A 26,399-nucleotide genomic window follows, 5' to 3' on the forward strand; every position below is an offset into this window, starting at 1 on the left:
AGGGGGATACATGGACACGACTTAACTAGTAAGATGACAGCTAGCCCAACATGCCAAGTCCGCAACAGATCGAGTTCGGATAGTCAAACCACCTCGGGACAAGTTCACCTCGGTGTAAGGTCGTATCATGACCACTTCGGTTCCAAGGCACTTCGGCGTTCACCCCAGGTCGGATCTAAAGAGCACTAGCTCGAGTAATACTGACAGACCACTACATGGCAACCCCGAAGATCTCACCGTCAGATTCCGAGCCTCGCAGGATCATGCCTCGTAACGATAAGCCTTATCTCATCCCCGCCCAGTTCGGGCGGAATTGATAAGCCCTATCAGTTATCCCCCATTAACGCAAAAAACGGATCTCATCGTGACGAGGATCCCGAAACCGCTCCGCGAAACCCGCGAGGACTTCACTATATAAAGGCTCTACCCCCGGAGGCCCACGGTACGCGTGATTTCTCTGCTCTCTAGCTCTCTACATTCTAATGTTTTTCAGCTCGCAGCCAAGTATACTGACTTAAGCATCGGAGCGACCTCGCCGGGCAAACAACCCCGGGTTCTCTCTGATTATTCTTTTGCAGATCGACCTAGTCCGCCGTTTACTGGAAGCCAGATCACCTCCAACAGGGAGCAGTCAAATCGCGCTTCATCACATAGACCTTAATTAAGCAAGCAAATTGATTGAATTGAACGTTGTCTATAGAACTTTCAAGTGTTTCAGTGCCCGTTATATACTATTTGGAGATGTCTTTACTTGAGTGAGATTGATATGTCTATGTTGAATGATTCTGACAACCATTTGCAGGAGAATAATTCCATTCTTGGTCTTGTGCACACATCTAAAATCACTGTAGCCTCTATAGACAGGAAAAACTTCCAAGTCTAATTGTTGAACCATGCAGATTGTAACAGACCTGCATCTGGTTCTTTAAACAGGATTTATCTTGCAGTTCTCATTAGTTTCTGCTTAGTGTTAGGCTCAAATATTCGTTTAGGACACATCACTAGAACACCATATATAGCCTTTATAAAATTTGATTTGGACACAATAAATTAATGTTCTTTCCCAGGGTTGATGGTCATCAAAAGATTCCTAGAAAGAGTTTTATTCCAAAAGAAAGAACTAAAACTAAGAAAAGTGCAACTTTATTGATTAATAATGCAGGAAGGGTACGTGCAAAGCATAAGCACCACTTAAACATAGTAAACCAAGAGTCATTCTCTATAGAGTATTCATGTTTTGCCTATCTTACTATAGCTACTACCAAAAAGTGTTTATAATATGAAAAAGCAAGCTAAGGCGATACTGTTCATGGCATAACTATAACAAGGTATCAGAGCTTAATAGTGAGAATTAGCCCTTCAAAGATGAATAGCTCGAGCATCTATCAGCATTTCTCTCAGGCTTGGAGATTGGCCAAGTTGACGGGTCATGACTTCATTGGTTCCACCAATGAGTCTTCCTCCAATGAACACAGTTGGGACAGATGGGCTACATCCTAGCCTCAGGAGAGCTCTCTCCATTTCTCTTCCTCGTGGGTCCAAATCGAGCTCGAAAATGGTGGGGTTGGCCCCATACTCGTAGAAGAGAGTCTTGACAGTGTGACACATGCAACAGGAGCTCTTACTGAAAATCACCACTGGTGCATATTTTGCCAACCCTATCACTCTATCCATCCCCAAATGAAGATTAACTGGAATAAATCTGAAACAAACTGACTGGAAAGGAAATAGAAATAGTTGAAAACCCAGTAGAAGTGTTATTGAAAGTGTGATCAAGAGATGGAGGATATCTAATTTTTGGATGAGAGATATGAGAGAATGTGAGCAAAGGAGGTCCTGAGAGGAGGGTAAGCTAATGGAACTTGTCAATGCACTTGAATGCTCTGTCGATGATGAAATTGAGCTGCCAAAGGGACCTATTTATACAAGGGTCGAGATGATTTGCACTGTTTAGAGGGGGAATTCTGAAGAGAGAATGTTCTTTTAGATATTTAAGCCTGATAATTTATCTGACAAGGACCTCTCTTTATCTGACCATTTAGGGAATAACAAATTGCAAGTAATTGACAAATCTCTACATACGGAACAGTACTGCTGTACATTTTGGAATGACAAAGATGTCCTTTACCTAATTACCTTAGCTAATGACATGAGTTCATTTTTTGAACCTGAATTTTCTTTTACTCCTTGAGGATTTTCTGCTGTAGCTATCTTTGGAGCATCTGCTGAGCTGGGGATGGGCTTGGGTTTATCCAATGAAGAAGACCTCTTTTAGTAACAAGATTCCCATGAAGAGAACCTAAGCCATAAAATCTGCTTGGCAAAATCAAAGTTCCCCTGAATTGGTTCCAGGAGTTTCCCTTCCATGGATTCCCTGTGGAAGACAATAATGTGTGATCAACACTGTATATTTGGATTCTGATTTCTTAGAGTGACGATCAGATGAGCATACTCTCCATTATATTCTCACTGTAGAAGATCCTTATTTTTATTAATAATTAAGACAATAAATTTTTTGTTGAATTTTTCAATTTTTGAGCCAACGAGCAATAAAAACTGGCTATAATAACTCTTAACCACTTGACGGGAAGAAATGTCTTTTACCAAATATCTGTGGTTCTCAAGGAACCATTCAACCTAAAAGTTTAAGCTGTTAGGTGAGGACCCTGAATAGGTTTTTATTCTCTAACACACCCCCTCATGTGAAGGCCAATCGAGCTTGAAGTGTGGACAAACACAGGCCACCCATACCTTGTCCTGAAATTTAATTAACCATAACGGAAGCAATTAGGATCGAACACTAGACCACTTGGCCAAACAGGTTCTGATACCATATAAAGGAACCGCTCAACCTAAAAGCTTAAGCTATCTGCTAGGTGCAGTCCCTGAATAGGTTTTTATTCTCTTACAACAACTAATCGATGCTGCTCATTTAGGCCTTTTTGTTTCAGGTCACACCAGTCACCAGAAATGATGAATGCATTTCAGAAGTGCCATACTATGCCAGTGTCTAGCTAGAACCGTGATGAACCCCAATAATTCAAGTAGGGATTCTATGATATCACCTATAGTAGATGAAAACTTGCAGATTCCCAAATTTATCACACAAATAGATCAAACATGTGCTGAATCCTTTTCCTGAACACAAGGAGAGAGGACTGATATGTCTTCACATCTCTCATGTGATGTATATCAGAGAGTGATATCAAAGGATGATTGGAATGTTGAAAGGAGTTTGTATATCAAGAAATTCAGATATATCACATGTTTATGCATATAGGGGGTTCATCATGTTCCTATAAACCAGCTTAGTATTACTCTTTAAAAAGCTTTAAGCCTTTAACTGTTCTCGTATCAAACAATTTGTTAACATTAATTAGCAATGGATCCACTTTGGATGGTTGACTCTTGCTTCAAATTGTAAAGAGCACAATGAAGTCATTTCATTTTCATGGCACCCAAACAAGGTATCCAGTGATTTCTATGGCAAACACGTAAAAATCAAATATGGTACATGAAAAAGGAGAAAGTAACACAAAAGCCATTCATAAGGTCCACTACCTTATCTTGTTCTCAACTTTAAAAATTCTTCATTAAATTCTATTTCTGAACCCAACTAAATTCTACAGGCATACATATCTTGGAACCTGCAACTTCAGCTCCATTCAGAAAGAACTTCACCAATTCCGGATTTGAAAATTCTCATTGATCTAGACCATTATGCTTTTCCCCACATGGATATAGAACCGCTTGTAAGGAAGTTACCACATATGTAAAATCAATTTACATTGAGTGGGTTGTCTGTATGAATCATATTCATATTCTGGAATTCCAATTTATTTAATATTCTGAATCTAGAATAAGTACAGACTAAAGAGGAACATTCAGTAGAACTGGTACTACTATGAGTGTACTATCTAAGGGGCACGTACAAACTAAAGAGGAGACACACACACACAGAAAGGAGTGGGGACACAAAGGAATGAAACTATTCCTTTTATATAAGGTAATGACATGGTAGTTCATAGTTACTGGCTTTTTATCTTGTAAAAGATGGTCTTTTATGTGGTTTTCATGTCCTCGTTTTTAAAGAATGGAATCAGTTTATGGTCATTTGTAAATAAGTTTTTAAATAGTATCTTTGTTGGATGACCCTATTCATCTTTTGTCCATTCAAATTGATTCAACCTTGTAGTTGGTCAAATCATCAAATTGGCCTGATTTTTGGCTGGGAAATCTTCAAGATGAAACCTGCAAATTAATTGAACACCACTTCATGTCAATAAATTCATAGATTTTGCAACATTATTGCTTGTGCTATCTAAAGTACTATAATGGGGATTGCCTCTAATGTTTGTCTTTCAAAAATAATCAAATGAATGACTTTATCAAATCATTCCAATATATGATTCTCCATTAAATATCTAAGATCAGATTTCATCTCATCTAGAGAAATCTCCTAATAAATTCGAAAGGTTACTTCGCCTTTTTTCGAGCTTTTATCACCAACTTGAATCTAGGGTATCAATGCATCTCTCTGTTCTTCTTTGTCTGATGAGAATAACATAAAGGTTAAATTATGTGTGTTAGGATAGATGATGCAATTTTATGAATCCAATGGTTGGCCACACAGTTGCAGATTAGGAAAAGCCCATATATGATCTAAAGTAAATGAGATGGGAACATTAGTTAATATAAACAGCACCCCAACAGAAGTTGAAAGGCCAGTTGGTGTAGTTGTAGGGTCTGGTACCGTCTGATGATGCACATATCCATGCATCATTGCGCCAATTAACATGTAATGGATAGACGATCGAGATGCAAGTTTTGTGATATATATCCATGTCATCCATTACAACTGTAATATAATCTACATATGTCTATAAGAGAGATAGATGGATACATAAACATTACTTAATGGTTTAGAAAAATAAATACATAGATACAATTCAAATATGCACCATATGGATACATGCATACAACTTATACAACTTGATGAATTAATTCACATACATACACGCAGAGTTGCAGACATATATGCAATACTTGAATATACATCTAGATACATACGTGGATAGATGGGAAGATGGGCTAGGATAAAGGGGATAAAGAGGTGGGTGGTCTCAGACTCTCAGTGGAATGAGGAATGTCAACTTTATCAGATTACGTACGTGCATGGAATAAAGAAGAATGCGGACTCGAATCGTTGCATCACAGAGAGACACAGCAGAGTAGCTACCTCTCTCTCAACAGAGGGTGACGATCATTTATATACTTGGGCTCACTGCTTTTATAGATATATACGAAAAAGAAAGATTACATGATCACATCTGAAAGTCCAAAATAAAGCTATAGAGAAAAAATTAAAGTAGAAGATTCTCCACATATATATAGTCCATAGTCTTCGTCCCAACAAGGATCGAACAAAATATTAGTTGCGAAAAAGACCCATCTAGCTAGGCTTGAGGCTAGCTTCCATGCATTTTTCACTGGAGAGAAGCTATTTGTGTCTGTCCTTTGATTCCACGCCATCCACCTTGTGAGCCCGGCCGTTGTTTTCTTCTTTCACGTTTCAATCCATCTATCTTCTTCAACGTTTCAATCAATATCACGTGGTTCTGGACCGCCCTATTCTATCTTTTGCTGCTCGTTTTTTGCATCAATTGAGCGGTTCTCTATTCCATATATGCTTGCTGCTGTTTTTGCATGATAGGGGCATCGGATCAACGGACGTGTCACACACAAGGAAGAAAGGATAAAAGAGAAGATGAATTAAATTTGAATGGGATTCAAAATTTGCACCCGGCCGGTTCATATTAATTTTCATATATATGTTTGTTTGTAACTGTTATTTGCACTCTTGACTGATGCAAAATTTGCACTGTCCCCAAAACTGAAGATTTTCCATGGGTTTCCTTCAAGGAATGCATGTGAGACAGCAGAAATGATCCACAGTTTCCTTGTTTATTTTTACCTACCTACTACCTAGTCTTTCATGCATGATAGATTCTGCAACAAAGACGTTTCTATTTCATGAGTTTTCCAAACCAAGTTTGATCGATACTGCACATATGATTGAAAAAAAAAAAAAAAGAAAAGAAAAAACTATCTAAAAACCTCCCCTAACATTAGGGACAAGCCTAAAACTTCTCCCCAGGTTTTAAATCACTCCAAGGAATGAAGAACTTGTCAAAGGTTTTACAAATCGCATGCCTTTTCTTCCTTTTTTTTTATAACAATAGCATATGCTTTTCTTAAGTTATTTTTGGTCTGATGCGGGAACATTAAGTTTGTCAGGCATGGAACTCCACAATTAATTAGAGACCAAAGAGGGTTATTAAAAAGTCATTAAATAACCTCTTCTTGGGATCATTAAGGGATTTGTATTTGGTCACATTTAGGGAAAATTTCATAGAATTTTTATTATGATCATGATGGGATTTGTATTTGGTCATGTTGAGGGGAAGATTCATACGATTTATTAGGAGCAATGAAAGGTCAAAAGTTACTTACAAATCAATGCTTGTTCAGATTTCTTTGAATCAACGTTTAGGATTGATTGTTAGGCCTCGGCTCCTACTATAAATACCCTCCAATCTAGTGCAAGTGACATCAGGCAATTTGAGTTCAAATCTTTCTTTGGGCAGCTTTTGAGTTTTCTTATCTCTTGTACGAGTTGTCTTTTGATTTCCCTTTCTAATCCTTTGTGTGCTCAGAACATTGTTTTAAGAGGCTCTCTTGAGGGGACGCCATGAAAAAAAGGCCTGGCCTCAATAGCCTTAGACTCTATCAGTAAGGCTTAGGTCTTGAGTTATTTGAGGCTTATGCCTTTGGACCTTTTGCCTCAAAATGTTCAAGGCTTAGATCTCAACTATTCAATTTGCTAATGTTGAATATGAAGGTTTACATAGGGTTAAACAACATAAATTTAAGACAAAAAAGCCTTGTTTTGTATATATTGGTGTAATGAGCAAATAAATAAACATACAAATAACACAAAATGCATATAGAATCTGTAAAAAAATATTTCGCTTTATTTTTCATGCTTTATTCTTATTCATATACCCATTATTATTATTATTATTATTATTATTATTATTATTATTATTATTATTATTATTATTATTTTGATAATTTCCATTGTCTCAGTTATCTCATACTTGATATTCTATTTGTTCTAAAGCACATGCATCATATATATAGTCACTCTTCACTAATGCGTATTAGTGCAAGAAATGAAATAGGAATGCCTTGTTCTTAAAACAATGTTGGTTCATATCCCTAAATTGAAAAGTTTGATAAGTAAAAAAACAATAAAAAGCTACTTTGGTAAGATTTTAACCCAAATTGTCACCCCTTAACAAGTAACAAATGATGGTACTTTGACATGAGCCAACCTCAACCTGAACCCAACCCAAAACCTAATTAAGTCAGGTGGGTTTACCACTTAGTCCAACCTACTGATACCCCTTGTCTTTAGGATCAGTTTGGAAGGAATATAAATACAAGTACGTAGAGTGCAAAACCTTATAATTAATTTGTATGCATGTGCTTTGTATATATTTGTATTTATACTCTATGCTCAGTTTGAAAGGAGTATACATGTAAATATACACATTGCAAAACCTTGTATTTTGTATTATTTAATATGTATTTGTACTTAAAGGCTAATGCTCTTTTTAAACTGAGCCTTGCAAAGACTGCAAGTACAAATACTGTCCATTAGCCATTCAAGTTGGCCAATCCATTTTAAAATGAGATGGTCTCTCTCCGTCCCTTCAAATCCATGTATGGTAAGGTTAATGGCACCCTGTTGTCTCAACCCCTTAATCCCCCTACAATCTGTAATATGTAATACCCAAAAAAAGATTCAGAGATAGTGGCTCTGTTTCATAGCAGGATTTGATCCCTAGTCTCTCCCACCACCAGCTAGAGGCCTTACCAATTCAGCCAGTTGGGTCCCTCTTTTTTTGTTTCAGGTATCAACTACAAGTGCTTCTAGGTGTGTGGTTTGAGAAAGGTTTCAAAAGCAATTACTTATCTTTTTCTCTTTTTTTCCCTTGGCTCAACAGAAACCTTACAAGGATGCTCGTAATTGGATGAGTACAGAAAAGATTTCTCAACCAATCCAGTGCAGCATCCTGGAATTCCCAATAAGCATGAACCATACAAATCCCAAAAAGCATGAGCTCGAGCAATAGATGCATATTTTTTTAAATCCCAAACTTTACTTCAGGTGGAAGGACGACCACCTTAAAATTTATTAACTGTTATCAATAGAAAACTTTGTAATAACGAAGGAGAGGACTTGGCCCGCCTTGCCCCAAACCCAGTCTTACAAAGCTCTCCCTAACCAATTCAAGCCCACCCAAAAAGAAAAACAAATACATAAGAGTAAACAAAGATGAACAAGCTAGCTAGTTCTAAGGATAGCTAAACCCAAATTCTCTTCATGAATGATATTTAAAAACTCATGAGGATAATGCATATTACCTTTACAGACCAAAACTGGAATTTGATCATCATTACCTTTGTTAGTAATAGATATGCATATACAAGTACCCAGCATTAGGAATGATAATGGGGTTGGAGCAGGTTCGGGGTGGGGACCATATTCTCTGTCTTTGATCCCGACTTTGAAACAAATCCCCGTCCTTGACTTTGATCCCGACTGGAGATAAAACTTGCAACAAAATTTGTGAATGCAAAACCAAACCAACTTTTGCACTTTCATAAACATGTTTGTATTTAGTATTTAAGATCTTCCTAAATGGGGCCTTAGCAGGTTCAATTCAAAATTACAATGTGGTTTGAGATGCTGAACAAGATCTTTATTGAAAAAGCGAGTGGACTTTCTAATTGATGGTTTGGCTGAGGAATTTAATGATTTAAACTTTTTAGTAAATTTTATTCATTAATTTTAATAATTAATGGGGGCATTTAAGAAATTGTGTTACAAATATGAGGGGGTTTTTATAGATGCCAAACTATAGGGGAGGTTTATATAATTTAAAAGAACTTATTTGACTAAAAAAAACTTAATGATGCGATTTATACAATGAAAATAGCACACATTAAAATTACTATTACTATATTAGTAACTTAACTTAAATTAATTATGTTAGCTTAGGGGAGGTATTTGCATAGGTCAAATAAGTAGAGGGGGAGATTGGTCAAATTAAGGTGGAGGTTTAAATGATTAATGCATTAACCTATTCAAGCTAGTGAAGTTAATTTAAGTTAAATAGAAAAAATTAACTTGATTTAATTACAAATGACGATGGGTTAGAATATATAAACTTGATTTAATTACAAATCCTCGACCCGAAGTTCTAACTAACCCCATCTTTAACTCTGATCCCCATATCGGGGAGAAAAATAAACCCCATCCCTGATCCCCAATGGAGACAGGTTGCCAGGAGGGACCTGAATCCCTATATTCTTTTTTTTCATTTTTAATTACAAATTTATTAGTCTAAATTTGTTTAAAGCTTAACTAATATCTTTTGAGTTGAAATGAATATAAATCTATTTTAGAATATATAAACAAATAATATTTTAAAATATTTAATATATGTATATATATATATTCAAAATTTGTAATATAAAATAATATTTTAAAAATATTTAAAATATTATATTCAGGGTTTGGAAGGGATTCAATAATCCTCATCATGTTCCATTAGAGTAATCTCCATGCCCAGTTCATTTGGGTTAAGGACCTAGTGGGGACAGGCATCTAAACTAGGAATGGCAATGGGGTAGGGCGGGGACGGGGAGCCTCTCCCCATCCTCGTCCTCGTCCCCATCTCTGATAATGGGGACAAGGTAATCTCCATCCCTGTCCCCATAGGGATCCCCATTCCCTATAATTTTTTATAATGTTAATCATTTTATTTTTGTTTTTTATTTTATTTAAAAAATAAAAATAAAATAATTAAAATTTACAATCTATTAAAAAAGATTCAAATATATTCAACTATATTTTTAAAATATTAATATATAGGTGTATATATATATTAGTGGAGATCCCATGGGGCAGGGATTGAGGTCCCCGCCCCATCCCCGCTAATGGGGATGAAAATTTCCCCAGCCCTATCCCCACGGGGGAAAAATCATCCCCATCCCTGCCCCATTCGGGACAAATCCCCATGGGGATCTGGGAAATGGAGAAAATTGCCATCCCTAATTCAAACAAAAAAATTGACCTAACCTATATAAAATAATTAAATTAATTATTATAAATATTAACTAAAATGATAGTCATTACTTAGCAAATCACAGTCCAGCCCAACATCAAATGATGACTTATCAACAACATATTACTGTTGGCTTCCATTCTGATACATAGAACCAAGGTCCTGAGAAATGTTATCACCATGGAAGAAGATCTAACATTGCCACCACCAAAGAACAATAAAGCAAAGTGAAAATACATGAGAAGGGTAGTTTTAGTATTTTGTAATATTTAAAGTTGTAAGTGACTTCGCATGTTATAGATAACTAAGGGATGGACCTAGGTGTCTATTTGTAAGAGTTTAAGGTACTCAAGTGTTGCAATTGAAAGTTCAGGATACCTATATATCACTACCCCCAAAATATAGGGTATCTATCTATAATTTACCCTACTATTAATATTAAATTAATATATATTTACAGTAATAAATACTTTAATTAATTAATACATATTAGTACTGTAATTAATTAAGCATTACTATAAGTATGTCTTAATTACTATCAATTACTGTAATTAATATAGAATATAATTAAAATAAAAATAATTAGATTACTATATTTAATTAATTAGTGGTTTATAGTAACTTTGTTGTACTTTGTAAATTACTATAATTTATCATTTAGTGTAAATTTCTATAACTTACTATAATTAAAATTACTGTAATTGATATTGTAATTAGTGTAAAGTGGTGTAATTTACTGTAAATCATTGTAACTAACTATTATTAAAAGTATCGTAAAATTACTATAGTTAATGTCAAGAACCGGTTATATTATGACAATGAACCGGGTTTGTCAACTCAGTCAGGGTTTAGGCTTGCACATTTATTGATGAAGTTTATGGGTTTGGGCTTATGTGAGTAATCGGTTACCCAATCCTCTTTCATCGTCTACACCCTGACACCCGACGGTGCTTGCTACAGTGCAATCTCATGACTGTCGCACAATCAACATAGTATGATTTCTGATATTAAGGCTTTGTTTATTTTTTGGTAAGTTATTTATCTAGGTAAATGCAGTTACTTGTGTAAGTTTTTTTTCGGAAATATTTATTCGGGTAAGTGCATTTACCTATATTCTTTTATTTCTCATGTAAGTAAGGCAATGACCATTTTAGCCATAAAAATCCATAATTAAAAATGACATTTTTGTCTCATTCGAACTTAGGGGATGTTCTTTTTTTGGATTTTGAGAGGGGGAAAGTTGGTCAATGGGATTTTGATTCCGATTGACCAAGAATCCTATGTTCTTTTTTCAGAATTATGTGGGGACTAGGGAAATTTTATTTTGCTATTGAACAACTTTCCCCCTCTCAAAATCCGATAAAAGAACGTCCCCTAAAACAGAGAGATATAGTAAAAGCCAAAGCCCGGCCTTAAACCTGATCTCAAAAAAGAAAAACCCAAAGCCTGGTGGCCCAGCCCGTGAGCAGGTCTGCTCACACAAGAGAGGTTCAGAAACAACCACACCACAGACCACATGCACAATAATTGAGGTTTCAGCAAGTTGAGGCACACAAATTCATATTTACATGATAGGCATTAGTGCGGTGAATAGAATTTCCAGAGTACACTGCAGCCCACTATAGAATTCTGAAATTACAGCTCCCCATAGTCTATTAGTAGGCCCCCTATAAAGCACATCCTGTCTGTGGGTTTGGCATCAATCCACGATCAGGATTCATCTCACCTTGGTGGGGTTAAGGACTTAATCTCCTTTTTGCAATTAAAATGCCCCTATGAACGTACAATGATTTTTAACTATGAAAAAGGAGACAAATCCTTAAAATAAGGAATGCCAAATGCAGCCTGATTAATCTAAGGAATTGAACAACCACTCTTCCCCATATGTTTTTTAATTATTAATTTATTATGTTCTAATACATTAGAAACATGTTCTTAATATTTTGCTTTTAATAATTAGGCCAAGAGGGTCTTATTTCCATTCATCATCTTTCATAAAACGTTTTTGCATTAGAGCATGATTAGTCCAACCCCATATGAAGGGTGTTGTGAAACGAAATTGTGACAAGTGCCTTATAACAATAGAAACTAGCAGGGACCAATGTGATGCATAGGATTTGTTAAGCGAAAGTTAAACAATAGAAACACATAGGAATATACAATTGTTTTATATTTTATATTTTTTAAATAATTAATAATTATTTATATTTTATATACTACTTTTAATAAATTTTTTATAATACAAAAATAAAAATAATTAATTTCAGCTACGATTGTTCAACAAACTAATGAAACCAACCAACCTGATCAATTTGACCCGAGTTGGTCAATTTTCTAGTATTTTCAGTCAGCTTTGGTTCAATAATTTCTCAACCCGATCAAGTTGGATAAGTCTTACTGTAATTAAATAAAATAAATACCATAATTAAATAAAATTGTAATACCAAAATTAATAATAAATACCATAATTAAATAAATAGAAGTATTTTTAATAGTATTTATTTAATTACAGTAATTATTATTAATTTAATCGTATTTATGTAATTACGGTGTTTATTATTACATTAATTATAAATACTGCTATTTATAATTACAGTAATTATAAATTATGAGTTAATTACTGTATTTTAATAAATAATTGAATACCGTATTTTAATTATTTAATATTGTGAAAATTAATTAAATATCATAATTAATTTAATTAATAAATAAATACTTAATTGTAATAATTACTGTTATTAACTACTGATATTTATAATTTCAGTATTTATGCAATTACGGTGTTTATTATTACATTAAATTACAGTAATTTATAAATACTTCTATTTATAATTACAGTAATTAAATTATGAGTTAATTAATGTATTTTATTAATATTGTTAAAATTAATTAAATACCATAATTAATTTAATTAATTAATAAATACAGTAAATTATTATTAATTAATTACTCTATTTATTATTAATAAATACCATAGTTACAGTAGTTATTATTAACTTAACTGTATTTATGTAATTACGGTTATTATTATAAATACTTCTATTTATAATTACAGTAATTATAAGTTACTGTTATTTAAATAATAATACCGCAATTAATAATAAATACCACAAATAGTAATAAAATACTGTAATTACATAAATACTGTTATTAAATACCGGTATTTATAACTACTGTTAATTAGATGAACCGAGTCAGGCGTTACCCGTACCCACTTCATACCATCCTAATATTTTTCTAAAAGTGCTTTTATAAAAGTATTTTTGTAAAAATGTTTTTATAAAAATGCTTTCGTAAAAGTATTTTTATAAAAATACTTTTATAAAAATACTTTCATAAAAAGTGCTTTTATAAATACAACTTCTTAGACCAAATACTAAATTGAGAATGAATATTCTCTAAAATATTATCAGCAGTTTGTATTGGTTCATCTTGAAACCCAACGAAACGAGGGATTGATTCATTATGGATATCAAAGATGAACCTATATAATTTGATACCATAATCTCCAACTAGTCTGGATCGGATTTGTTATTCATCCACCCTGTCAGAATCTGAGAGTCTCCATTGATGGATATCCATCGTTAACTTGTAGAGTTTAAGACCGAGGAATATCACCATCATCTTTTACATAATTTTACCAGCTGATCTAGTTAGTATGTGCTATATATAATTACCAAAATAACTATATTTGTTCTCAAATATTCAATTATTGATGGTTGACCTGGATTACGTAAAGTACAAAAATCAAACTTGATCATGATGTTTTTACTTTGGCGTGATCGATCAAGAAGGCTGTACATTGCAAAGTATTAATATGACCACTGCAAATTACTCTGATGACCAAATTTGTTGTAGCTCTCCTAAACATCTCCAGTGTCTATATATACCAATGAAATGCTTTGATTGTAACCAAGGATTGTTTAGTAGAATTCACTGTGTACGTATAAAGAGTTTCTATTTCTACAGCCCTTTGCTAACAAGTTTTACTGTCTATCCTCTCCTCTCCTTTCAACAACATGAATTGGAAACAGTTGTAGGCTTTGTAGCATTAGCAACATACATCTGATGTTGTTTTTCTTATTTTCTCCTTTTTTATATCCACCAAATTTTAACCAATCTTGTCTTATTGTCATATTTGTAACTTCTTATATTTTATCTTATAGCATTGAGACGTAACTATTGGTCGTTAACTTATCTATTTCATGTCTATGCAATAATAGGTTATTATCATCATATTAGGTCATTGTTTGCTGATATAAGCTAGCTAAGTGATGGATTCACAGCATTTGGTATTTCTGAATTCTTGATGTGTTCCCAATTCCTTTTTCCTTGAGTCCAAGATGCATTGTAATTGGTTTATCTGAAGGTTTATGTCTATCTTATTTTTCACTAAAGCTATATATGTTTGATTTGAAGGAAAAGATAGAAAAAGGAAAGAAAATATAAGGAAACCTTTACAAACATTGTATAAATTTTCTTGCCTTTTTCTTCCTTTCCCTACTTTTTCCTTCAAACCAAACACAGCCTAAGGTTCTGACAGAGCGACTTTTCTTTTGCAGTGGGTGCATTTTGTTCGAACGAAAATGATGTTCACACAAATGGCTACTCACAAGACAAGTGGGAGAAGGTACACAGTTTTCTAATTCCTTTTATAATGGTCGTTAACCATAACCATGGTTCAAAACCTAAAAAGTTGCTTGACTTAAAAGTACGTAGAATAGCTAACCTAATTCAAGTTTAGTTCTAAATTTTGGATTTTGGCTAGCAGTTCTGGCATGGTTCAGGCAGGCACCATCGAAAATGAACCAGGGTTCCCTAGAGAACAACCACCAAAGTTCAACTTCTTCAAATGTTCATAGGGTAGGGATGATATATAGCTGCATTGTCTGAGGTTTGAAAAATACAAGGTTTGGTAACTGCAAACCACTATATACTTATTGAACTAATCAATACACCTCACTCCTGATCATCCTCAAAAGATTATACTCACTAGATATTCTAATGGTGATTAAGGCAGTGTTTTCTCACGTTTCAATTGAGCATTTTGGTGTCTTGGGGAGTAGAAAATAGTTAATTTTGAGAATGGGATTCACATTTGAATGTATTTATATATATATAAATTAAACAATAAAATGTCTCTATCAAAAAATGAAGCAACCAATCCTAACAAATTGGATAACTCTAATGTTGTGTAGAATGGAATGGATGTGAATGAAAAATGGAAATAGGCCAACATATCCCCCCCCCACCAATGGAGAAAAGGAATATTAACGGTGAATAGATTCAACACTAGTTATTGGAAGGAGGCAAATTTAGGTGGTGTTTGATAAATCTTAAATCTGAAATCTGAAAAGTTAAAAAGATATTATTCAGATCTGAAATCTGAAAAGAAGTAGAAATGATTTTCTGCTTTTTAGAGATTCTGAAAAAGTAAGATCATTTGAGTTGGAGCAATTCTCCAACATCTGAAATTGTGAAGTTTTGCTATTTTACCCGTAGAAATAGACTGTTTGATAATATTATAAATAATAAAAATAATATCAAATAAGAATAGTATTCTATTAATAAACAAATATTATATTTTTTGAAATAAATAAATATTTATTATTTAATTGAAAATAATATTTATTTATTATTATTTGCTAATAATAATATGGCATCAACAAAATCAAGAATGTCATCAATGAAATCAAATATGACATCAACGAAATCAAGAATGACATAAAAGAAATGAAAAAACTTATCATCGTTGCTACAATTGCTCCAACTGTTACTACAGCTGCAGTTGGTATCTTTGTTGTTCTAAAGCTCCTTTTAAGTTGTTTAGTTTGAGTATGTTTGGTTATGTTTTCGTCTTTAGGGGTTATCTTCTGAGTAGCAGGGATTTTCTAATATTTTTGTTAGACGATGGAAAATAGGGGGAATATTTTGTCTACAATAGTTTTCAACAGTTCAGTCGTGACAGGTAAATGTTATGTCTTTTTTTGCTACATTTTTTATTTATTTTGCACTAGTTCCATTCCTTTGTCCGGTTGTAGCAGTTGCACATCCTTCATTCTCCCTCTACCAGTACATCCTTCATTATTCTCGATTCAAAATCAGCAATTTATTATCAATCAGCCTATCAAGGCAACAAACTTAATTAATCATTTCAAAATAGTCAAAAGATGTATTCTACCTTAACGTTATAGTCTCAATGCCAATGTCTGTGCCAAATGGTCTTGGAAAATATTGGATCACGCTCTAAGTTGGAAATAATGTTTTTTAAAATTTAATTTTATGTTAAAAATTAATCAAATTTTGTACTATTTTAAAGTATTTAAAAAATATTTCTACTGGTGATAAATATTTGAAATTTTATGTTGAGCTAAAAAAGCGTGATATCAATAAATTATGTATTGAATTCGAGAAAACTCGAAAAGAAATTGAGACATCTCTTGATGATCATTTCAACATAAAATTGAGCTTATTTCAACAAATAGAACAACAAGGTTTTATAGTGATAGATGATATTTTCTATTATTCATATATGTATATGCTAACATCACCATTATCGGAATATAGGAATATCGAAGATAACACACAATAGAATTTCACTAAATTTGTGATATGAAGACTTAATGACAATGATCTCATCATGGTTGTTGCGGTAGAAGTGGAACATAGCTTAAATCTTTTTAAGAAAAAAGTATTCAACTTTGAAAATTATTAATTGGTACATAATTATTATTCATTATCAACATTTTAAATTTATACCTAATATCATTGTTTTAAATTTAATTTAACTCAAATATCGTTTACAAATTCAAAATATTGAGGTGGTCGTGATTGAAGAATTATGCGAATAATAGATGATAAGATTTAAGCAAACACTATTATTTTGTTAATTTTTTATTATAAATATTGAGATACTTTTGAAGATATTTTATATGGAATATTGTGATTTATAATTTTAATGATATTTATTAGCTTTAATAATTTTTTTAATATTGTAATTTATAATTGAAATCTTATCTATCAAATTCATTTAATTGGTTAATAAAATTAATTTAATGCTATTTTATTAAATTATAAAATTTGTTACTGTGTTAATAGAATGACATTTCATCCTAAACCTATCTCTAAGATGAACTTTTTTTATAAAAAGTTAGGATGTTAAAGATTGCCTTATTAGAAAATTAAATATCCAAACATTTAGAATAGGTAATGGAGTTCACAAAATCTATAAGTTGATTTTTATGGATGCCTAGGTAAATTTATTATAAAAAAAAAGTCTTATTTTATATTGAGTTTCTTACTTAAATGTTACAATAACAATTTTTTGAGTATTTACTACTTAGCACATTTGCAAGGGGATGATATTGAAATGAAAATATTTGATAAAATTATAAATAATTTTACAAATATACTATATGAGGAGATGATATACTGTATATCTAGACTAAGTATTTGGATTTCCTTATTTCAAGGTGTTCATGGTAAGTTTCATGATCATTTAAATTTGGAGTAGAACTTAATATTTAGTGAACTTGAGTAACTGAAGGTGGTGTGCCAAAGAAAGGGAAGAGAGAGCAGGTAGGAATTGCAGTGGTGGTGCAAGTTAAGATGCACATGACAAACAAAAAAGACAAACATCTAAATCATATCCAAATCAACGTCGTCTATCATCATCCATTAAATTGAGAAAAACCATATCCAAATAAGGAGAACAACAGATAAAGAAAGGATAAAAATAAACCAATGCAAAGAAAGAAAACTAGCCTAGCAACAAGAAAAGAAGACAAGCATCCAAGAATACTAAACCTCAACCAAAACTCCGACAAATGACTCAAAGAAGCTATATAACGATGTAGATAGCAACTACAATTGTAGCAGTTGACACAATTGTAGCAATGGTGGAAGCTATTTTCAGCACTTTAATCTCCTCTTTGATCTTCTTTATGTCCTCCTTGATGTCATCATTTATTTCCCTGATGTCATCATTTATTTCCCTGATGTCATTTTTTAGCTCTTTATTAAGAAACTTGAGATCTTTCTTAAAGAAGTCCAGCTCGCTCATAATAATTTGCCCTCCTTCGATCCTTATTCTGCTTTCCCTGGCCACCGCACTGACGTAATTCACACCTTTCATAAATTCCTTTCCTGCGAAACCTTTCTCCATTGCCAAGATTTCAGATCAGACAATGATACCAACCAAGACAAGACGAGACTATGATATAGGTAGGTTTTTATAAAGGGTAATGTAGCCATGTAGGTATTGTAGGTACCATTTTAGAAGAATCAAATGATTATTTGATTATATATTGTAGGCATCATATTATACACATGTGGCTCGGGTTTCAAGTATTAGGCCCAGCACTAGCCTTGAAATTTGTAGGCCTGATGTGGATTCTGGTGGCCTAAACACAAATCTTAGGCCTAAGTTTGAGATTGGTCAGGTCGGGCTTTACGGGTTGGACTGAAAATGATCACTAGGGTTGTAATTTGATTGGACTCCGATTGAATGCAGCAAAGTCTACATCCAATCTGGTTGCTGAGAACCTACATCTGAACTCAATTAGATTTAGATACTCTTATTCAGATTCGAATCCTAGCGGACTCAGATTGGATTCGGAATTTAATCTGACTCTGCTATAAATTTTCTAAAATTCCAAAAAAGTTAAAAATTTATTTATTTTCATCTTTTATATATAATAAATTATTATAAATATAACATACTAAATTTATTATATATGTCAATTTCACATATAATTGGATGTAGATTGTAACATCTGAATCTGATCCAATTACATAACTACATCATCTCAATCTTAGATAATCGGATCAGGCCTCAGATTTTTGGGTATCATTGGCAGGCCTAATCTTCACCCGTATTTGCAGCCATATTTATTATTCCAATCATATACAAATCTGACTCAAAATCCCGTATTTGCAGGCCTAATCTTCACCCGTATTTGCAGCCATATTTGTAAGTTGAAGGAGCTAAAAGGGATAGGGGTAGACCAAAAAGAGCATGAGTTGAAGTAGTAGAAAAATGATTTAAGCATAGGGGTGATCATGGGCTAGGCTCAGGGTAAGCTTTGCCCTTATGATAAGGGCTATAGCCTAGGCCTAGGCTAGGCCTATTCTCTTGTTTCTTCTTTTTATGTGATTTAACCCCATTCTTTTGTTTCTTCTTTTTATGTGAAAAAAAAAATTATTTCCTCAATCTAAGCATAAGCATATGCAAGGAAATGGGCCATAGAGCTTCTTATTTTTTTTAACTGTTTTGATAAATAACAAGAATTTTTTATCAGACTTGAATTTTAATCAAATAAAAAATCTGCATCTGATCCAATTATTAATTCAATGCTAGTTCTAACATTCAAATCTGACATAAACGGATTTGGAGTTGAACCGGGTATCCATTCACCTAGGCAAATGCAAGGATATTGCTACCAATACACACATATCCCAACCTGAACTTTTTTCCATCCGTTGAATGAACTTATGACATGTATATATTATATATCTATACTATCACATACACTCTTAGATTATATTTACTATTTACTAAATAAATACAATTATCTAATATTGGCCCCACCTATCTATGATCTTGAGAGTGCAAGGTGCCAACCGACTGATTGGTGAGGTCTCCTGCTGATTGTAGCAGAGACTTTGGGATCAAATCCTGCTGGTTCTCACACTTTCCAGGTTGAAATTTTACCATTACACCAAGTAATGGGCCCTATATTGGTTATTTGCAATATTTAAACAATTAATCTTAGTTTGCATTTATGCACAATCATGTAGAAGTTTGCAATATCTATGCACAACCATCTTACTTGAGACACCCAAACGAATACAAACATGCTGACATGCATGCATGCATTTATTTCATTTATAAAAGAAATATCTGTGTTGCTACTGTTTGGAAATGGCCAGTTGAGCACTTGAACTGAGTAGAAAATGTTTAATGGAATCTAAAAGTAACCCTAGCACTTCATATCAATTTTCTAGAAAGAAACAATGTTTGATTTGCAAATCTACCAAACAATGTTGAATAAAATGGTTGCACATGTTTTATCGTGATCAAGAAAGATATTTATATTTTTATTTTCTTTTGATTAAATTTGTTTAAACGTATGCAAGGGTTAAAACTATTATTTTCCACTTCTACGTAAAGGAAGGTCAATTAAGTAAACCGGGCGCAATCTAGGGTTTTTTTTAGTAAAATGTAAACTATAGTTAGGCTTTAGTAAATCTGTGGGGTGTTTTAGTATTGATTCCAAGATGCTTGTGTTGTTTTGAAAGTTTGGTATTGATCAGGATTTATTTATTTTTGTGTTCCTATATATATGACTTCTGTGTGGGAATAGGAAGAAATAACTATATTGAGAATCGAAAACTTATTATTAAAAATCTATAAGATATTTATTTAAGTAGTCTATGGTATTTTTACATTAAGTTTTATTTCTTTTTTTTTTGTGATTTAAAGCCCTATAAAATTGATTCAAAATTCCCTCCAACCTTTCTACTTCCCTCTTATTTCCTCCCAAACCAAACGTAATTCAAAGAACATCAGAAGATTGCTCCATAGATCATGGGCATGAATTATCTAAATTTAGCGTAGAACATATTTGCAAACAAAAAGCCCAGATGTAAAGTTGCAAATGGCAGATTAGTTTAGAATAATAATAAAAACACATTAAAATAAGAAATTATAGAATTCATAATTTATACATATAAATGAATCTTAAAAGGAGAAATAGTAACAGTATAACAATAGAAAGTAATTACAAATTAAAAGAAGATGATATGGGCCTTACCTACGGTGAACGAACATGAGAGAAGGTGAAGGAACATGACGAAAGAGAGAAGAATCGTGGTGGTAAAATTTTGAGGGTTCTTACTTCCTCTGGTGTTAAAGATCAATTGAGATAGAGATGAAATATTCACTTAATATATAGTATCATTAAGTGCTAAGAAAACGGAACTAACCAGATGTGTTTAACTAAACAAAGGATCGAATTATCTACTACATATTCATCCATCAGATGATAAATCTCCACGTGGCATGAAATGATGCATCATGCACCGGTTTCATCAATCAAGTTTTATGATAAAGATTGTGTTAGGGTAGGAAATAGAGATTGTGTTAAGGTACGTGCCTCTTATATGTTTGACGGAGTGGATCGCACCCTTCATTCTTCTCTGATGACAATCGTTCTTCCCTGTGGTCGGATGATCGATGAACTTTCCTTTTAAGTCGTTGGGCACCTTTCCCATCAATTCTCATCATCATGTAACTTCTTTTATCATATTATACGATACACACTTCCATGTTTTGAACCTAATCTTAAACATAGATAAACTATAATGAGACAGGTCGGGTTGGGTTTAGTAGTTCCTCTTTTTAACCAAATCGGTTTGGGTTTAGGTTGAGGCAAAGCCATATCGAACCCCACCTGTTGGCATTCTAGATGCCCGGCCCCATATGTTGATTGTTCTAGTCTTGTTGGTTAAAAATATGGACCAGATCAGATTGTTAAAAATCGATTTTTACGATAAACTACCTATTAATTGGTTCAAGTGATCAATTTGCATTGGACCCGGATTCCTATGGAGAACGAACATGACAGTCTGATATATGCCTATGCTGCAGCCTGTGAATACATCCGTATATGTATATATAATGGGCCACATAACCAATCATGACATGAGACCCACATAACCAATCTGCTCTTATAGAGCGCACCTCACACCGACCTCACAACATGTTTTGGTAGAATATCGGAACATCTCTCATATTTATATTTATTAATAATGGGGAGATGTTCTCAATACAAGGTGGATGTGGCTGTGAGATCGATATGAGGCATGCTCGGTGAGCAGCAGATCCCAATTCATTTTATGTAAGTCTCATGTGAGAGTTTGGATCAATTCCTCACAGAGCACGCCTCACAGTGCTATTGCAGCTGTGAGTTGAATATCTTCCCATGAATAATAACATCATGTACGGGAGATGTTCTCAATGCATGGCTGCGATGCACTGTGAGGTTGGTGTGACGCATGCTTTGTGAGAAGCAGATCCGATCTCTCCATATGAATTAGGAATGCCAACGGGTAGGGTACCCGTGCAAATTGCCTTTACCCATTCCCAAACCCACCTATGTATCACAGATTCCAAACCCGTCTAACTTTTTCTCTCAATTTCCCAAACCCGTCTCATCCCAAAACTGTTAAACTCGTCCCAACCTGTTAAACCCCTTGACCAAACATTTTCTATTAAAAAAAAGTTTATTAATACTTATAGTGTGACTTGAACCTAGATCAATTAATGATAGTACCAAATCTCTTAGCACTACTTTCAGCCACCAAGCCATCTCGCCTCTTGTGTTCATCAAAACAATCAACCCATATATACGATTAACAATTCCAACTAAAATTAAAAGAAATAATATTTAAAATTAGCATTTTATAACTAAATGAAATAAACAATCTATCAAATCCAAATTTACATCAAATGGTGATTTTAATCCTAAGAAATTTATACAGATAAAATATTAATAATAGAATAATTATTTTAGTACTTAAAATTTATAAATTTGTGCATAATATATAATATAATAGGTTCATATCTATGCATATTGGGTATCGGGTATCGGATACCCTAAAGTCAAAACCCAAACCCATCCCAAACCCTATAGGGTTTTAATTTAAAATTCCAAATCCATCCCAAACCCTATACGATTACGATAAACGGGTCCTATTAAGGTCGGGACGGGTCAAATACCCAAAAGTTCCTGCAAAATTATCATCCCTAATATGAATTGGGATTTGCCCCTCAAAGAGCGCACTTCACACCAATCTCACAACCCCATCCCACCATATACTGGGATCATCTCCCCATGAATAAGTTCGGATCTGCTCCTCATTGAGCATTCCTCACACCAATTTCATAATGTATCTCAGTCACATGTAGAGAACATATCTTGTACTTTGTATTGTTATTCATAGAAGATGTTTCCAATACACAATGGGATGGGGCCGTGAGGTCAGTGTGAAGTGTGTTCTGTGAGGAGCAAAATCGCAATTCAATCTAGACTCCTCCCATGTATATAAAACAATGACGTGTTCACTCGTGTTTGATTACTAACCCGTTTTATACATTTGTGTTCGTATTAGATCCGAGCGCAAGTCATAGGCCCATTACTTGTTCAGGCGGTTCAAACGTATTTTGACTTGTAACTAGCAAGGACCCGTGCGATGCATGGGAAAATCTGAAAGATATAATAATTTTATTTTTCATTTAATGTTGATTTATAAAAAATAATTATTGTTAATTGAATATGAACAAATATTTTTTTAATAAATTTAGTTTTATTAATAATTTGTTGTAATTTTAATAATTTTTATTATTCTAAATGAAATTTTGATTAATTTTAAATAAATAAAAATAATTATAAAAGCTAACATTTTTATTAATTCTACTAATAATTAACAATTATATAGGAATGACAACGGGGTGGGTTCAGGGTAGGGCACCCATCCCTTTCCCTGCCCCATAGTCAAGACACTCCACCCCATCCCCGCCCCGCCCCAGTGTCACGCAGGTTGAAGACAAGGTAACCACTCCTCAATGTTGGGCGAGTTTAGGCGCAAGGCACCCCACTCCTCATCAATGATGGAAAATCCTCGAATTTCCCCACCCTGTCCCTAGTATTGGGCAGGTTCAAGTAGAAGTGTAAATTGGGGCACGCTGGGTCGTGTTGTGCTAGCCCACGAGGTGTCTCGAACCATGCCTCCCTCCTCTAGGATAATTTGGGGGATCGGTTCGGCATGGTCCACGGCTCGAGCCCGCACACCAAGCCAAGCTCAAGGCAAGGCACCCACTCCCCATCCAAGGTTTTTAAAATTGGACCGGATATGGAACCGTTATGGTGTCAAACGGTTTGACTGTTTAGTCCAAACGGATGACCTGCTCTAACAAAATAAAATAAAAAATTAGAAAAACAAAAAAAGGCCAAAAACTGCTATCCGGATTGACGGTTCAACTGCCTAAGTCAGTGGTTCGCTAACCAAATAAATGGTTTCTGGAAAAAAAAGCGGTTTTGAAGTGAAACGGTGTCCGGTTCCCAATTTTTCCGGTCTAACCATCTAGTTTCATCCAGTTTTGAAAACACTGTCCCCGTCAACCCAATATTCAATTTAATGATAGAAATGATCAAAAGGATATGTTGAGTATCAACCACATGCTAAATTTCTTGAAGTATACTAAATTGTCTTTAATATTCAAAAATGTAATTTTATGAAAGTTTTGCAAAATTTATTATACTTGTGTAATTTTGAAAATTTATTCAAATTTATTTAATTTTTATTAAATAATTTATTTTCTTTTTAAATGGTTTACTTACAGAATTATACTAATTTTCCTTTTTCCAATATTATACTAATTTATCTTAATAATTTGTGTAATTATTTGTTCAAATTATACTTTTCCATTTCCCATAGTCATTTATCTTTAATAATTTTCAATAAATTTCTAGGAAAATTACATAATTTTTCAATGGTTTTCCAAAATCTATCAAATGTAATAATTTTTCCTAAAATTTCCAAAATATTCTAATAATTTTCAATAATTATTTAATGCATTTTAAATAAACTTTCAAATACTTTATATCTATTAATTTCAAAAATGTTATTTTATGAAAATGTAATTTTATGAAAATTTTTGAAAAATTTATTACATTTGTGTAACTATGGGGATTTATTGAAAAAAAATTAAATTGTTATTAAATATATTTTTTATTTGGTAGTTTACTAACAAAATTACACTATTTTATCTTTTATTTTTTAATATAAATTAATTAATAATTCTATTTTCTAACATTATAATATTATGTTCCCCCATTTGTATTTGGTTATCAATTATAATAATAACAATAACTAAAATTTTATACCTTTCGATAATTGTTAAATATAATTCTCAGTTTTATAGAAATTAGTTAAAGAGTTTTCAATTTCTATAAAATGTTGTTAATGAGTTAATTAATAATAATATCTATTAATTTTTGGTAATTTACTAACCATACTAATAAGAATATTTAATTTTTGGTAATTTACTAACTATATTTATTAAGTTTTGGTAATAACACTATTTAATACTCATTGAATATGCGTGGGATTAAATATTAACCGTATTTAACTATTTATTAATTAATATGAATATTTTAAATGAGGGAGAGTGGATATAGATTGGGGAATGCATTTTAGGAATTGATTAGGGAATGGGGCAAAACGACACTTTCCTATTGGTTTAAATGAGATACCTTAGGAGAGAGATTATATGAATATTTTTAGGTAGTTGGGTGACATGGCTTAATGGAAGTGGTGGGAAGGCGAGAGGAGAGAAAGTCAAAGAGAATGTAGGGTGGGGATAATGGAGCATGGAGAGGCATGGTGACAGGGACCCGCGATTTGTTAAGCGTAAGTTAAACGATAGACCCAAATCGACACAACTCGAGTTGGTGGGTTTTCGCTAATGGTCAATCGGTTTCAAGTAACAAACTGAGGATGTGACCGGATCGATTTGGTTGGCGAAACAGCATGCAACTAAACTGAACCAATCATTGAACACTCCTAATTTCAACTAAATTTATAGTCTAATATCTAATAAATAACAATAGTTTAATCTCCAATAATTATTGAAAATTTATAGCAAACGTGCACAATCATTGAAAATAAGTTTATAATGAAAATATAATAGATATATAATAAAAATACAATAATTGCTAAAATATAATAAATACTGAAAATATACTAAATTAGTCAATAAATAGTGTAATCTTAAATAATAATTTAATCTCTAATAAGTATTAATCTATAAAATATAAAATATATAATTACTAAAAATAAATTTATAACAAAAATACAATAAATACAATAAATTAAATTTCAAAAGTTAAATAATAGTTTTTTAATCTCCAATAATTATTGATAATTTTCTATTAAATAACAAAATTAAAATACATTTATAAATAATTATTGAAAGCATATTTATAAAAAATAATAAATAATTACTAAAAATAAATAAGTATTAATTATAGTATATATAAATATATAATGATACACTATTATTGTAAAATTATTACTAATAAATATAATTTTGTTGATAGTTATTTTCTATAATTATTAATTGATATAAGTGAAACT

General features: G+C 32.8%; 1 protein-coding gene and 1 long non-coding RNA gene across 2 annotated transcripts; both read right to left on the reverse strand.

Annotated features, from left to right (window-relative positions):
* Positions 1-1,227: 1,227 nt before the first annotated feature.
* Positions 1,228-1,885, reverse strand: LOC104608428 (monothiol glutaredoxin-S2-like). The gene has a single exon (XM_010274429.2). The coding sequence runs from the start codon at positions 1,672-1,674 to the stop codon at positions 1,360-1,362; it is 315 nt and encodes a 104-aa protein (XP_010272731.1). The 5' UTR covers positions 1,675-1,885; the 3' UTR covers positions 1,228-1,359.
* Positions 1,886-17,845: 15,960 nt separating this feature from the next.
* On the reverse strand, positions 17,846-21,149 carry LOC148790647 (uncharacterized). Its single transcript, XR_016077264.1, has 2 exons — positions 21,014-21,149; positions 17,846-18,353 (listed from the first exon to the last, which is right to left on the reverse strand). It is a non-coding gene; the product is annotated as an uncharacterized LOC148790647 (long non-coding RNA).
* Between the last annotated feature and the right edge of the window lie 5,250 nt (positions 21,150-26,399).

Source organism: Nelumbo nucifera, chromosome 6, assembly GCF_055504915.1.
Source record: "Nelumbo nucifera cultivar China Antique chromosome 6, China Antique-T2T, whole genome shotgun sequence".
Taxonomy (NCBI): domain Eukaryota; kingdom Viridiplantae; phylum Streptophyta; class Magnoliopsida; order Proteales; family Nelumbonaceae; genus Nelumbo; species Nelumbo nucifera.

Coding starts and splice junctions, on each gene's coding strand:
- LOC104608428 (XM_010274429.2), bottom strand. CDS start 1,674: ATGGATAGAGTGATAGGGTTGGCAAAATATGCACCAGTGGTGATTTTC.